The sequence below is a fragment of the Argopecten irradians genome, chromosome 9 (assembly GCF_041381155.1).
Source record: "Argopecten irradians isolate NY chromosome 9, Ai_NY, whole genome shotgun sequence".
NCBI lineage: Eukaryota > Metazoa > Mollusca > Bivalvia > Pectinida > Pectinidae > Argopecten > Argopecten irradians.
Genome location: NC_091142.1, coordinates 11,202,621 through 11,216,671, shown reverse-complemented (window position 1 = coordinate 11,216,671; position 14,051 = coordinate 11,202,621). Strand labels below are relative to the sequence as shown.

General features: G+C 34.2%; 1 protein-coding gene across 3 annotated transcripts in view; it reads left to right on the top strand.

Moving 5' to 3' along the window:
• Nucleotides 1-14,051, top strand: part of LOC138331440 (atrial natriuretic peptide receptor 2-like) — a 39,175-nt gene that overhangs the window by 12,986 nt on the left and 12,138 nt on the right. For 2 of the 3 annotated variants that reach the window (XM_069279075.1, XM_069279074.1), the window contains exons 3-12: nucleotides 2,874-3,056; nucleotides 4,345-4,506; nucleotides 5,177-5,427; nucleotides 6,122-6,260; nucleotides 6,532-6,750; nucleotides 10,294-10,378; nucleotides 11,936-12,086; nucleotides 12,628-12,708; nucleotides 12,982-13,059; nucleotides 13,817-13,921. In XM_069279075.1, the coding sequence (XP_069135176.1) occupies nucleotides 2,874-3,056; nucleotides 4,345-4,506; nucleotides 5,177-5,427; nucleotides 6,122-6,260; nucleotides 6,532-6,750; nucleotides 10,294-10,378; nucleotides 11,936-12,086; nucleotides 12,628-12,708; nucleotides 12,982-13,059; nucleotides 13,817-13,921 (1,454 nt within the window). The remainder of the gene's footprint in view (nucleotides 1-2,873; nucleotides 3,057-4,344; nucleotides 4,507-5,176; nucleotides 5,428-6,121; nucleotides 6,261-6,531; nucleotides 6,751-10,293; nucleotides 10,379-11,935; nucleotides 12,087-12,627; nucleotides 12,709-12,981; nucleotides 13,060-13,816; nucleotides 13,922-14,051) is intronic. The other variant, XM_069279076.1, reaches the window with a different exon arrangement.

Sequence of the window (14,051 nt, the reverse complement as noted above, 5' to 3'; positions counted from 1 at the left end):
AGTCCCGAATAGACTTGGTTAGGCGTCTGTAATTCAGACACTATACCTTTAATTCGTGATCGCATAACTTAGAATAAAGGTGTCTTAACATTCTATCACTAGTCGTCTACGGTTGGTTGCAATGACATAGTGGTTGATGTGGCTGATATTCTATCTCTTATCATCAACAAATGCATAGTGGTAACGGTGTCTGATATTATATCTTTGGCCGTCCAATCCTGAAATGAAAGTTCGACATCCACTTTTTTCTGAAAACAAAGACCCTTCAGAACTCTGGACTTTAGCCACAGCAATAAGATTCTGATACGTATTTCGCTGGTGCCGTGATGACATTACATCTAACATGTAACTATACTATGCTATTAATAGCACGTTATTGTCATTGTACATCGCCGTTGAGGGACTCATTTTACAATAGTATATGGAGATAAAGAATATCACATCATTGTATCAGGTTTCATTTTAATAGCTTCAAATTTGTCTCGTCCGCAAGTTTACTTAGACAGTAACGGCGAGGTCAGATGGATAATATCCCAGTAAATCATTCTCTGTAGTTTATGGCATGCCATGTGTTGCTTTTTATATTATTTCCCATAAGGCAATGATGTTACACAGCATCAGCCGTAAGATTTAGATATATTTTATTGTCTTTGTTTTTATTAGACTTTCAAACCAATCATTCTATCCAATATAAAATAGTCTCCTCATCTCAAGGCTGGTTTTGATTGGCTCTTAACCTTTGTTCTAAACCATTTTTATTTATATACATGTTTTATAATGTTATTACAACTATTTACCTGGTGCTGTGAAACATAAAATACTAGCACTGAAGTCATGGTGTTCTGTCTCCGAAGTCTTCCATGTCCATAAAGTCTAATTTGTGTGACACAAATAGTTTGAAATACATTTTCGTTAATACGATTTGGTTTCGTGTAACGTGATATATATATAGGATGAAAATAGGATTTATGGCATCGGTGTGAATATTACCTTTTTATGAGACATAGTATTATTTTTTACGTCAATTATCTTTCATATCTTCATAAAAAAGCAGACACACTAAAACTGTAAACCAATATTTTTTGCGACGATTTAATTTCGCGACTTGGAGTCTAAAGGTTCAAATTGATCAGGCCCCATGATCATAAAACAGACTTAGACTTTTTTTTTTTTTTTGCTTCACCAATAAATATGACGTAACTTTTTGTAATGTCTTCTGTGATTGGGTAATTCAAGACTCAAGACTTTTAGATTTAAGAATGCTTCATTAATCCTATTTATACCTAAAGTTATGTAATGACAAGTGGCGAGTGTATGTGTTTTGGCAGATTATGGAGTGTTAGTATTGTATGCAATTATAGTGCTATCCTACTGAAGCCTATTGTCAGACATCATACAGCACCCCCCCCCCCCAATCTAGTCACGTTATACTGACAACCGGCGATCCAGTCGTCCCACCCATTTATGCTGAATACTAACCATGAGCAAAGACACCTTTTTATAGGCTCTGGTGTGTCGGTATAATGATTACTATTTATCGTCATGTTGTTCCTGATTAATATGGCAAATCAGGTAACACCACAGTGTTATTAATTATAAAGGTTTTGCAAACAAAGAACCAGAATTGTAAAGTGAGAGAAATTTGTATCGCGTTTATATCTTTATACCTAACGAACAATTAAAATTCGTTTTACCGAACACATATCTGCCAGGTATAGCGGATCAGTTATGTAATACATAGAATTTTGTAATTAATGTAAGGTATATCGAAATCCTAGCTATAGAACTATATACAGTAGTTCTCTAAATCATGTTTATTCTAGCTAGAAGAAAAGTTGTTTTGTTAGGATAGCTTTGTATCTGGTTTACGAGTCATGTGGCCATTTTCTAATCGGGCTATATACTACGATGAACCTATAGACCTCAACCACTTAGTTCACAATTAATTTAACTTCCAAAGGCCGATCGAGGGAAGGTTAAACTCTATATAAACAGTAGACAAAGACCAACGATTAGACGTGGAGATTGATGGCTGGGTTCGTGTTACTCCGGCGGACCTGTTATCCAGACTTGTACTTGGCAAGCAAAAGAAGTAGAGATTGAATGTAAACACTAAAAGTAACAATCTTATCGTTGACGGGCCGTGTACTTGTTCTGATTAGGTGTTAAGACATCACCGTAGCGCTTGCTGTTCGTTCTGTCACAGAATGTTGAGTAACCTGGACCAATTAATTCCGAGCGAGGACACGACACCACTAGAAACTTAATCATTTACACCTGTACGATATACGGCTGTTGACATAACAAAATGGCCGACCTGGTCTTACTATCATAATTAAGTAGATTCAACGACCGCTACAGCGTACGCATGGTAATTACATTTACCTGGCTAGAACAAAAGATTTGTGTAAAGTATGTTTATTAAGTTATTGTGTGATCACTGATTACATTATCTTGTATTACAAGTAAATAATCTGATATTCGTGGAATGATTACTAGTTGGGTATTTTTTCTTACTTTCTGCTAAACTGTATCAATCACAATGAAATAAAAATTCCGACACAGTACATTATGTTAGGATATCTAGCTAGGTAGGGGAAGTGATCTCCTTCTGCCTCAATTACATGATATCCCTCCACCTCCGAAAAAGTTAAACTTAGCGTATACAAACAATAAGCCCTAACATCGTGTCATCAGTATTCATTTGTTCTATGTATTTTGTTTAAAACGTAAACTCTATTATCGTTTTGTTTTATTTTCTTAGTTTTTTTTAAAGTATGTAGCATGTGCTGACCCTCTTACACCATTATCGAAAGTCGAAAGCCCTGATATAAGTGGCAATAATCGATTCCTATTAATTTTCTTTTCCTCAGCTATCCACGTGGTGTCGCTACTGGTTTCTGCATGGGGAATCCCTATTATCACGTGGACCCCAGTCGGGGAGGAATATTTCCAGTCTCACGAAATCACAACACTCATATCAACATTTGGAACATATCAAAACTTCACAAGGTCGCTAGCAACAGTCTTGCTTCAATATTCATGGAAAAATATAGGTAAGCTGTTCAAAAAGGAAACTTAGCTGCTCCATAGTCTAAATGTTGTCGATATATTTGGGCTTATCTCTATTTCTTAATCAACAGAGCACATTTCACACATTTCACATATTTCACATATTTCATAGTTCACATATTTCACATTTTTCACACATTTCCTATATTGTGAACTAACATATTTTCGCAGTGACTTGATTTCTCGTTTCCACGTCTAATGATTTTACGGAAATTTAATGTCGCGATTATGAGTCATTTTTTTCAACAGTATTGTACCTAGGCTCAGAGCATTTTTCCCGGTTTCTAATCATCCACGAAATAAAATTGCACGGGGAAATAAGTTGGTTCAAATTATATTCGCAAAAGCCAAACTAAATGGTCTGCCCTAAAATCGTGAAACAGACTTAGATTAAAGACTGACTTCGGATCTTACTTTAGCCATTCAAAAATGGTGATATGTAATCAAATACTTAAAAAGGTATTTTCCTGAAAGCTGCCTTGTGTGAACAACCATCACTATTATCTCTGAAATGTCCTACTGATCATAGGGTTGTCCAAGTATTTCTTTTTTATAAAATTTTCTGAAGTAGTGTTTATCCGATCCGCCAGTGGGGGTAAGTATTTCAGTCTCATATCAGGCACAATCAGATAATCTTTGATCTGCAATTTTTAAAAGTACTTTAAGTATTTCTCTAGCATTAAGTTTTATTTCAACAATAGCAATACGCGTGAAAGTATATGACCACAGTTCAAATAATTCACCGAAAGCAATTAAGTTTATATATTAAGAATTCCAATTCAATTTTAATCAATTATCGATTAGTTTCTTTTCTTAGCTACTACGGTGTTTTTTTATTCAAATGAAAAACACATTTCTATGTTCTGCCGATGAAAATATTTTCCTTTTTTATCTTAAAGAACATTGTTTTGTATAATAAAATTATAATAATATTTCAATTCGTTCAACGATGAAAAGAGAATGGCATAAAACATCTAATATGTTTTTCCAGTGAAAAATGCAAACATTACCCTTCTATAAGTTTCATAATGTCTTTCCAATAACAACACCTTTAATATGTGAATTGCCCAACTTTAGATTATATCACCTTCGTAAATACATAACCGGACCTCTTCCAAATGGATATATTTTTTTAATTACATCACCACTTTCAAACTCGTGACGCCTCTTTCCACTCTATGCACTAAGGAGTCCACCATGTGTACTAATAGTAAAGAATATCTAACTTTTTGTCAGATTTCTGGTCTGTAACTGTCATGATCTATCTTGCAGGCGTTATATACTTTGGAAACGAGATATGCGAGAAAGTATCTCATTATATTTCAACCGGGTTTCCTGACAACGACATTCTCATCCATCGGGTGGAAAAACTTGATAACTTTACCAAACCGGAAATGGATAAAGCCATCAACAATGTCAAGGACCAAGTGGCTAGTAAGTAACTACAAATACCTTTTTTCTGATTATTTGCGTAAACTGGAATGCGGTGGTGTATGTCCTTTGAATTTCTCATCCCGGAAATTACAATGACAATCAACATTGTAAGGAGTCTAGTGTAGTATATCTGATATGCGTCCTTTGATGCCTAAACCAACATTTGTTTTCATTAAAACATTAAGATCTTCCTGTATGCAACTTAAGATTCAGTTTCTAATATGGTTATCTGTTCGAATATCATAACATGATGTTTTGTCACACCTGTGGATCAGTTGAAGTTTATTGAATGAAAGTCTATATTTTTATCGCTTTAAACTTCCTAATATATTTGACAATACAATCCCGAATTTTGGCTTTGTCCTGATATAAATTCCTGTTCTTACATTTTATACGGCATATCTTTTACAATTAATCTCATCAAAATTAGGACTTTTTCCTACGAAATCATTACGCCGATATATCGGTTAATCTTAAGGGATTTCTTTCTTTATTGATTGATACAGTAAATATTCAAGCCAGTTAAAATGTTCGTTACAAGCAATATTGAATTACACTTTGTATAACAATAAACGTTATGGTCATCACTCCGCATATTAACTTTGTGTAACTTCATGTGGGTGGCAGTGTTGAGACAAGATTATATTTTTTTCAACAATTTATTTTTTAGTCATCATCTTGTGTGTGCCGGGTGAGTTCCTATTAGATGTTCTTCTGGTGGCCCAGGAGAAAGGCATGGCCAATGGTGACTACATGTTTATCTACTGTAAGTTTAACCCGGTCATTAGTCATCCGGCTATCACCAACAACACACACAAAGATCAGCTGGAGCAGATGATGAAATCCGTCCTCCACTTCGGTCCCGAAACAATGATCAAGCCAACAGAGGTGAACAGGTTTGGAACAGCGGCTAATCATACGGTATGTAGCCCTTCAACTAGTCCATACTGTGAACCAACTTGGATGTCGACCCCCTATTCAATTTTCGCGGGGAATTAGAAACTTTTGGAAAAAATTATCGCTGCGAAAACAAATACATCAGAACCATTTATTATACGTCAACATTGCGAAATCATATTATTGTGATAGTTCATAAGGTATTAAACGTTAAGTCGCCACAAAAATAGCCTTAGTAAAGAAGCATTTCAAATTTTGTATTTATCATTATCACTTATTTATATTTTAAAGCCACTACATTGTATTCTAATTATATATTTTAACTTTATAATCAAATATTTTAACTATATAATCAAATTTGGCTTGAAGTCATCCTTTCCCTAAAGTATGTAAACGATATAGACATATACTCAAATCATTCTGTATTTGCTTATTAAATTGATATCGGCCTTGCGGTAAGGTATCGATTCTGACGTCATTCTTTTATGAGCGAAATTGGCGTCATTTCAAAATATGACGTAACGCTCATACACAGAAACACAATACGTAACAGTCCATATCTATCGGGTAGCTAACAGATAACTCATAAATTGACAAAGACAGAATATATAATAGATACATAGATAATTACTTCATATCTAATAACAATGATTGAAATGCAGAGTTAAGAAATGGCCTTAATACCTCAATTGTATTGAGTTTATTATTAATTTTTCAGATTGATGATTTCGTGTTGTACCTGTATGATGCTATTATGATGTTTGCCAAATATTATAATACAACAAGACAATTTAATCCAAATGCGACAGGACAGGACATTGTCAATCAGATAAAAAGGATGGCCAATAATTATGTTGGTGAGTTTGTTTGATTAATTAACGTCCTATTAACAGCTAAGGTCATGTAAGGACGGTTTCCCATATATGCGGTGTGTAGCGTGTATGGAGTGCGTTGTGTGTGTTTTGGGAGACTGCTGTATATTAATAAGAATACACTACATTTATTAATCTCTGAAAGGCAAATGTATATCAAAGTGTGATTAATTTCAATCAGATGACTATTGTCTATAAAATTTAAGGTCACTTTTCTTGAAGTTTTTTGTTATCGGTGTCTATTTTCTTTATACAGGTAAATCCGGATATTTCAAGATACTGGATAAAGGACAAGCTTTGAGAGTGTTTGGAATATATCATTATCAAAATCTAAAATACGAAACTGTGGCTACGGTGGATACTGGAACCTATACTTCGTACAAGAGTATCGCGTGGCCAAAAGGATACCAGCCCAAGGATACGCTCCCAAAGACGTGTTCCCCCGGGTCCAGTTGTGACGATACAGGTAAACTATGTATGTGTTTCACCGCTTTCTGATATAGAGTAGACATGATCGGAGGGGCTAATTATTCCCATGACGAACGTGTATAAAATATTTACCTGATCGAGGGGGCATTTGCTACGTTTTGGTCCAATTTTTGGACATTTTTTTAAAAATCAATTTAGTCTAGTCTTGATATTTTGCCCTATAATCTTCAAACAAATCGACTTGGATTTGAATTTCCCTATGAAGGTCATTAAGTGTATGAGATGTCAATTAAAATAACAGGTCTAAACACACATTTAAACACAATAATACGGTGTTCTATACATTTATTACATCCGATTTCCGAAAAAAGTTTACGTATTGCTCGTCTTAGCAAGTTTTTTACTGAAAGGTTTTTGTTACGTTAAACGCTTCAAAATGCATTTGTCTGTTTGTGAATTATGTGGAGTCATGCAAAACACGCCGCGAAATGATTCGTTGGGTTTTTATTGTTTTCCAATGTAAAATTATTGTCTGGGTTTTGTGTCGTTTCTTAGATGTAGAAAGACTATAACAATAATTTCACTGGAAATGGTTCATCAAGTATTCTAGTACTCACCAGTTCTTTTCAATTTATTCAGCTTACAATACTCCGTTTGAAATGTCATTAAATTGATTCCTGTGTAGCATGTATCACTTAAAATAAAGCCTAATACTATGTGATTATTATGAAATACAAGCTTTTCAGGCGTACCAGTTAATGTAAGTTTTTGTATTGCTCGTATCGGTCATGTGATCAATAGACAATTTTAGTATTCTTTTTCTTTCAAACGTTTGCCATAAAGCAGCGTCACTGTGTCCCCCAGGTGAATTGTATTAGCTATTCTCAAAAAATGTATGTCATTCTAGATCTAACCAAAATATTTGGAAATACCTCCAAATAAAAGTGCAACAATAGAGTAATATTATAGGTATTTTTATGGCCGAGTCCTGGTGTTAACAGATGTCCTCCAAAGCCAAAAGGCTGGTCTCGAAATAAACCACATCCAAATTGATTAACGTCAGAAATGGATAAGAGTTTCTGGCAGGCGAAGATTTCATTTTTTTACGGGCTTTTGGGGATTACACTGAACTAATAAGATTGACTTCAAGGCAATTCTTGAAAATTCCTCTGGTGCTTTTCTTTAATTCAAAAGTATAATTCCAACAATCATAATGAATTGTCTAAATTAAAATTTAAAAAAAAATAAGCTAGACGCATTCATCCTAATTTTAAATTTGTATACATGAAAAAAAGTATGAGATACATTATAAATTTAGGGGAAAACATTGACAGAACATTACAATATTTAAAAACCTAACACTAGGTAAACCAAACGAAACCGGTGATTGCTTGTTATGAACTTCGGTTACATTGCTAAAACGATGTCGTCTTTTCACCATTGATCCACGTGCATACACGGTCAGTTAGTAAGATATTATGCAATTAGGGCAGCAGGTACAATTCCAACGTACTACTTGCATGGTGATGCACATTTAGAATTAGAATGCAAATTGTCCATGTAATATGTGAAGGGTTATATTAAACTTTCCCCCACCATTCTCTGATTTGTAACCGGTTTTAGCCGTGGGAGATTTCTATCTCAACCCATAGGGTATGACATATTGCGCGTGCTAATCTTTTGAACCTGAAGACAATTACGTGACGTCATGTCTGTATGCGGTATGACCGTGGTGTGCATTGTCGATGACGTCATCAATATTGACGTGCAGACGATGGAACCTGTTCATGCCGTGTTGAAAATGCTTCTGTTTAGGCTATAATCTCTTTTTTTTCTTCTTTTGTATGTGGGAGAAAAAGAATCATTCCCTACCTATGAAGGTGTGACAACAAAATCACAAACCTCGGGGGAATTCCTGAATGCCCAACCCTTGACAAGCCTCGGGTTGGACGTTCACGAATTACCCCTCGGGTTGTGATTTTTTTCTCATACCCTCTAGATAGGGAAAGATTCTATTAATAATCTTATATAGGAACTGTATAGTCTTTAAGTTTATTCTTGAAAGTTGTTCCATACCGTACTACGGTATACTCTGATTAAGATTAGCTTTATAATGCTCTTGGTGACTTTGGTAGGTAAATAATGCGATGCCTCACATGGTGCTGTGTCTAATTACTCCACGAATAAACACCGTAACATCTAGTAAAATGTACTCGGCGAACAGCTTATGTACCAAATAAGCCCAACCACCCGCTGTTAGGCCTGTTATTTCGATAGACATATGTTACCATGCGGTCTAGGTCGTCTGTACTGGTAGGTACAGTATATGGCTGTGGAGACCTTCAGTTTAGCAATGATACCCTTATAGAAGTAAAAAATACCGTATCACTCACTCGGTGTATTTCCACCGTTATATAGTTCATAAAGTACGATTTTCTCAAATCCAATTGAATCAGAAATACACAAGATGCAGTGCCACATCGATATTCAGCACGGAGTGCCTGCTTGTATACAAAATCAATTCTTGAATTTCTGCAAAATGTTATGTTTTTATATCTTATTTCTTGTTTATTTTTCAAGTAAAGTGGTCCAAATATGAAATCACTGCACCAATATAACACTTTTAAAGACAAAATCATGTGATATATTCCACTCCATACGTATATATATACACAAATGTCACGTTACCATATTGAGGTTAAGTTTGCTTAAAGGTCATAACGACATTTAGTTTTTATTTGTTTTCTTGGAAAATGTACAATGGCAGGTGTCCATTTTAAGGTTAACTACACCTTAGAGTAAACTCTGCGCACTGTATCCTAATACGAGCAGCTTCAATAGGGTCACATTAAAACGTATACTTTTCATTGGTCGATTCATTTGAGCCCCATTCATTGTATGAATGATACCTTCATTTCACATCCGCGATGGGCTAGGATTTGTTGCAATACAGTTGTGTCATGATGGACAGATGGATACATATCAATTGACTGATGACCTATATATTCTGCTAGTAAAATAGTGATAATGACACGAAACACATGTATTAATTCAAAACATGCAAGGTATGTATATTTATTTATGCAATGCATTCTAACGTTCAGACGCATTGTTTTTCTTGTGAAATATATAAAACATTTAACCGATTTCTCGTTCAAAACATCATTACGGCATCAGAAATGATATATCTTTATAACCATACTTATTCTTGATATCATTGTCAATTCGGTTTCTTTCATGCTTTGTTGAACTAATTTTGATTTACTATTGACTGCTTGTGATGCTCATGAGCCCGTGTTTAAGTATACAAATGCATTCATATTTATATAAAACCTGCAAATACATTTTAGAGTTGTTTTAAATTTATCAAAATGTTTCATATTTAAAAAAAAAAATCTTTTTCAGTTCTTCTGTAGTAATATTTTCCTAAGAGTGTATTGTTCCCTAGAGGTTTTTTTTCCAATTCACCCTGTACCTTATCGCTTGCGTTTGATTTGTGTAACCGCCTGTTTTAAAGTAATGTAATCGCAATTTTAGTATTTTCTACATATACTGTGAGACAATATATATTTTGCATTGTTTTCTTCAGATAATACGGCTGCCATCGTCGCTGGTGCTTGTACAGGATCAGTGCTGATCATTGGAATAATTCTGGTTCTTTTCTTCCTCTACAGGTAAAATAAATGGTTTTGAATGCACAAAGAATATATATGGTAGTGATAAACACACGTCTTCATTTGAATACATTAATGATAAAATATTGTTTGAATCGTTATAATTTTGTATGTTTAGCAGTTGTTTCATCCTCGACTTCTTAAACACATTTTATTCGTGGGCATGCTTCAGTGAGATAGCACTATAAAATGGAAAGACTTCCACTATTACAAGAAGACACAGCACCAATATATACAGCAGTAACTTCGACACATTGCACACATGACCATCGCTGTTAATAGAACATTAATCTAGTAAACCAAACTTAACAAATCCAAATCAATCATATTAAATACTTTGAAAGACTTTCAGACGCATCTTGTGCATACTAATCTTCATGTTCATTTTAAATTTGGCTCCATTGTGTTATTTTACCTCTTTATATAGATCTTCGATCATTTTACCCATATTTGCATCAATTTCATTTTTTCATAGACTTAACTTTGTATCTATGAAACAAGATAAACTGTGATTCTTTTGGATAGAAAATAGCTGGAAATGCATATTGAGTTACAATTGCACATTTATATGAGCGTTTTTCAGTAATACCATTACCGTATTTGTTTGCTGTGCAGTATGAAATATCCATATACTATACAGTAGTTTGAATCCACAATGGGCAGCAATGCTGACATTTTAATGATATCAGGTTCTATAAGATTTCAATCCTATTTATTTTCGTAATATTTCTCTGTACTGTGTTTCAGCACTTCAGATGTGTAACATGCCACAGCAAAGTATCCTTATCTCATTGATATTAACAGATACTACATGTATAAATTGATTTTACTTCCACACAACAATTCGCTGTAGTGATATGCAATGTCAGTGAGTGCATGATAAATAAATGTCTATGGAACTTACACAATCTCGTAGGTTGCATCAGATATGGGTTTGGTTGAATTATAACTTAGAAACATAAATGACGAAAGAAAACAAACAGTTTTATCCGGGCTTCGATCGCCTAGCTACACCTGCGACTTTCAACACAAAAGCGAGTGGTTGAAAATGTACATTTTGCCTTTTCACTTGTTTAATCATCGTATTTACGATCAATACTTTTACATTTGTATTACATGAAAATAGATATGCACAAAATGAGGAACTGTTTCCCATGCATGTGCTGTATTGTTTGTGCATGTATTGGGACACTGCGGTATATGCATGTTGTGTTTTCTTGTAATAGAGGAACTCTTGTCCTTTTTAGTGTTATTCCACTAAAGTATACCGCCGAAGACACTAAACAAGCACACATCACCCGGTCACATTATAGTGACAACGAGAAAACCAGTCGTCCCACTCCATTATAATCTCTAGCATAAACTAGATCAAGCGAAGAATAAAAACAATAATCTGAGACTATTGATGAGGAATGTTTAGCAGGATAAGAAGAATGTATGATTTTATACATTTTTTTGTAAAAATCAATGTAGAATAGCATGCATATCAGAAAGTGATAAAGTGCTGGACGAATTATGTAATGATGATAAATTATCTTTATTTCTTTTGCTTTCTAGGAAAAAGAGGTTCGAAAAAGAACTGATGGGGATGTTATGGAAAGTGAATGAGAATGAAGTGAAAATGCGTAAGGCCCGGCCCGGTAATGGTGCTGCAGCTCAGGCTAATGGTGAACCGGAAGTCCAACAAAAGAAAAAGCTCGTGCGAATGGTGAGACAGATATCAATCTGATAATTTTAGGCACCTTGATTTTAAAGACGAATCCATTATACACGTAGCCTATGCTAAAAGCAAACTCAATTTCATTAATAAAACCAACTGCGTTTGGAAAAGAATTTATGCATTATTCATTGATGAATAACTAGTACAATCTCAACTTTCTTAGAATACATGTGAAATACTAGTAAGCACTTATTTGTCAAATCGTAAGTATTTTCATACAAGACTAGATAATTTCAAAATATTCATACTTAAGCTTTAGAGGCTCATTTTTATTTGCACTCGTTGATCGATTTTCATAAGAAATATGCTCATTGTCAGAAATAGTTTTTGAATAAAAGCGTTGTATATCTAAAAGAAAGAAGAGGTATGTTGGGTCTTGAATCATCTTGTTTCAAGAATATTAGTCTTGATACTTTCAAAATAGCTATTTCCATGAGTATCTATAAGAATTCTTCATATACTCTGTCGTAGCTATGCTTGTTGCACGTGTCAGAATCATATACGTGGTCTTTGCGTAATTGTTTTTCAGGAGACAAGAGGAACATTGGGTTTTGGATCATCTTGTAGTTTAGATAAGAATCTTCTATATGCTCCAATTGGAAATTACAAGGTATGTATAAATACTCCCATCGAGGTTTAACATATAATATGTTGGCATTTAATAGATGTTCATTTGTTTCCATAAACTCATAATCGTCGTTGTGCAAACACCCAATTCACACGTGTAAAATGCAGATCTTAGGTAAAGATTTTAGTTCTGATCCTTGCATGTAGTTTGTAAGCAAAGCCATAAACGTCGGCATTATTCAATTATGAACTTGTATTATGGAATTACGGAATAAAATCATGAAGATAATGAATATTATTTTCATTTTTGTTTCAGGGGTCAGTTGTAGCTGTGAAAAATATTCAACGAAGGTCGATCAGATTAACACGAGATGTTTTACGAGATCTTAAAACGGTAAGTGAGCATTCCGATTATGAAAGGCAAACAGCAAAATGCATCTCTGTGCCATGTTTTCTGTTCTGTATTTCATTTAGCTACATTTTGTATTACTGGTGAGATTTGAATGGTTATCTTTGAATCTAACTATAAATACATATACTGCAAATCTATTTATTTTTGCGGCGACTTATTTTCGCGTATTCATAGCTAACGACTTGTTGAAGGTGAGGTAATTTTAAGTTTAAAGATGCTCCACCGCGGAATGAGCAAAAACGATACTCATCATTTGAGTTCAATCGTGTATATATGTCTAATTAACACAAAAATTAATATAAGATAATTTATTTTGCTTTTCGTGCATGCACAATCATTACTTCATTCCATATAGGATATAGTAGCACGGATGTTTTTCGGGATGTAATTAATTATTTTTATATATTTTTTCTTGAAGGAAAATGATAAATTTTTCAGCTGTGGTAATGGTGTAAAGTAAATAAATTTTGTAACTGAAGAAAAATTCTTATTCGTCTGTTCCTATTTTTGATAGAGAAAACATACTTTTTGGAGCATCTTTAATGTGCTTTGAACATTTTACGGCGCATAATTTTCGCGATTTGAAGTCTCCGGCGAAATAAACCAAATTGAATTACATGTGAAAATAAGCTGGTAAACAGTATTTAAGAGCATAAAACTAGACACATTTGTAATCACTATATACACAGCTTGATATTCTGTGTAGAAAAATGCATAAAACAATCCTTTATACCTTCAGCTACGGGAGTTACAACACGACAACCTGAACACGTTCGTTGGTGCTAGTCTAGAGGCTCAGAATACCTACATACTTACACGCTACTGTTCAAAGGGCAGTCTTCAGGTAACGTCCCTCTGGTATCCTCTGCTCTGAGGATCTATCTGTTCATTCTCTTATTAGTATCCTCAGAGGGAATTAGTATACTCCCTATCGATTTCCCCTGTACTATCATTTCAATATAAGTCATTTTTTT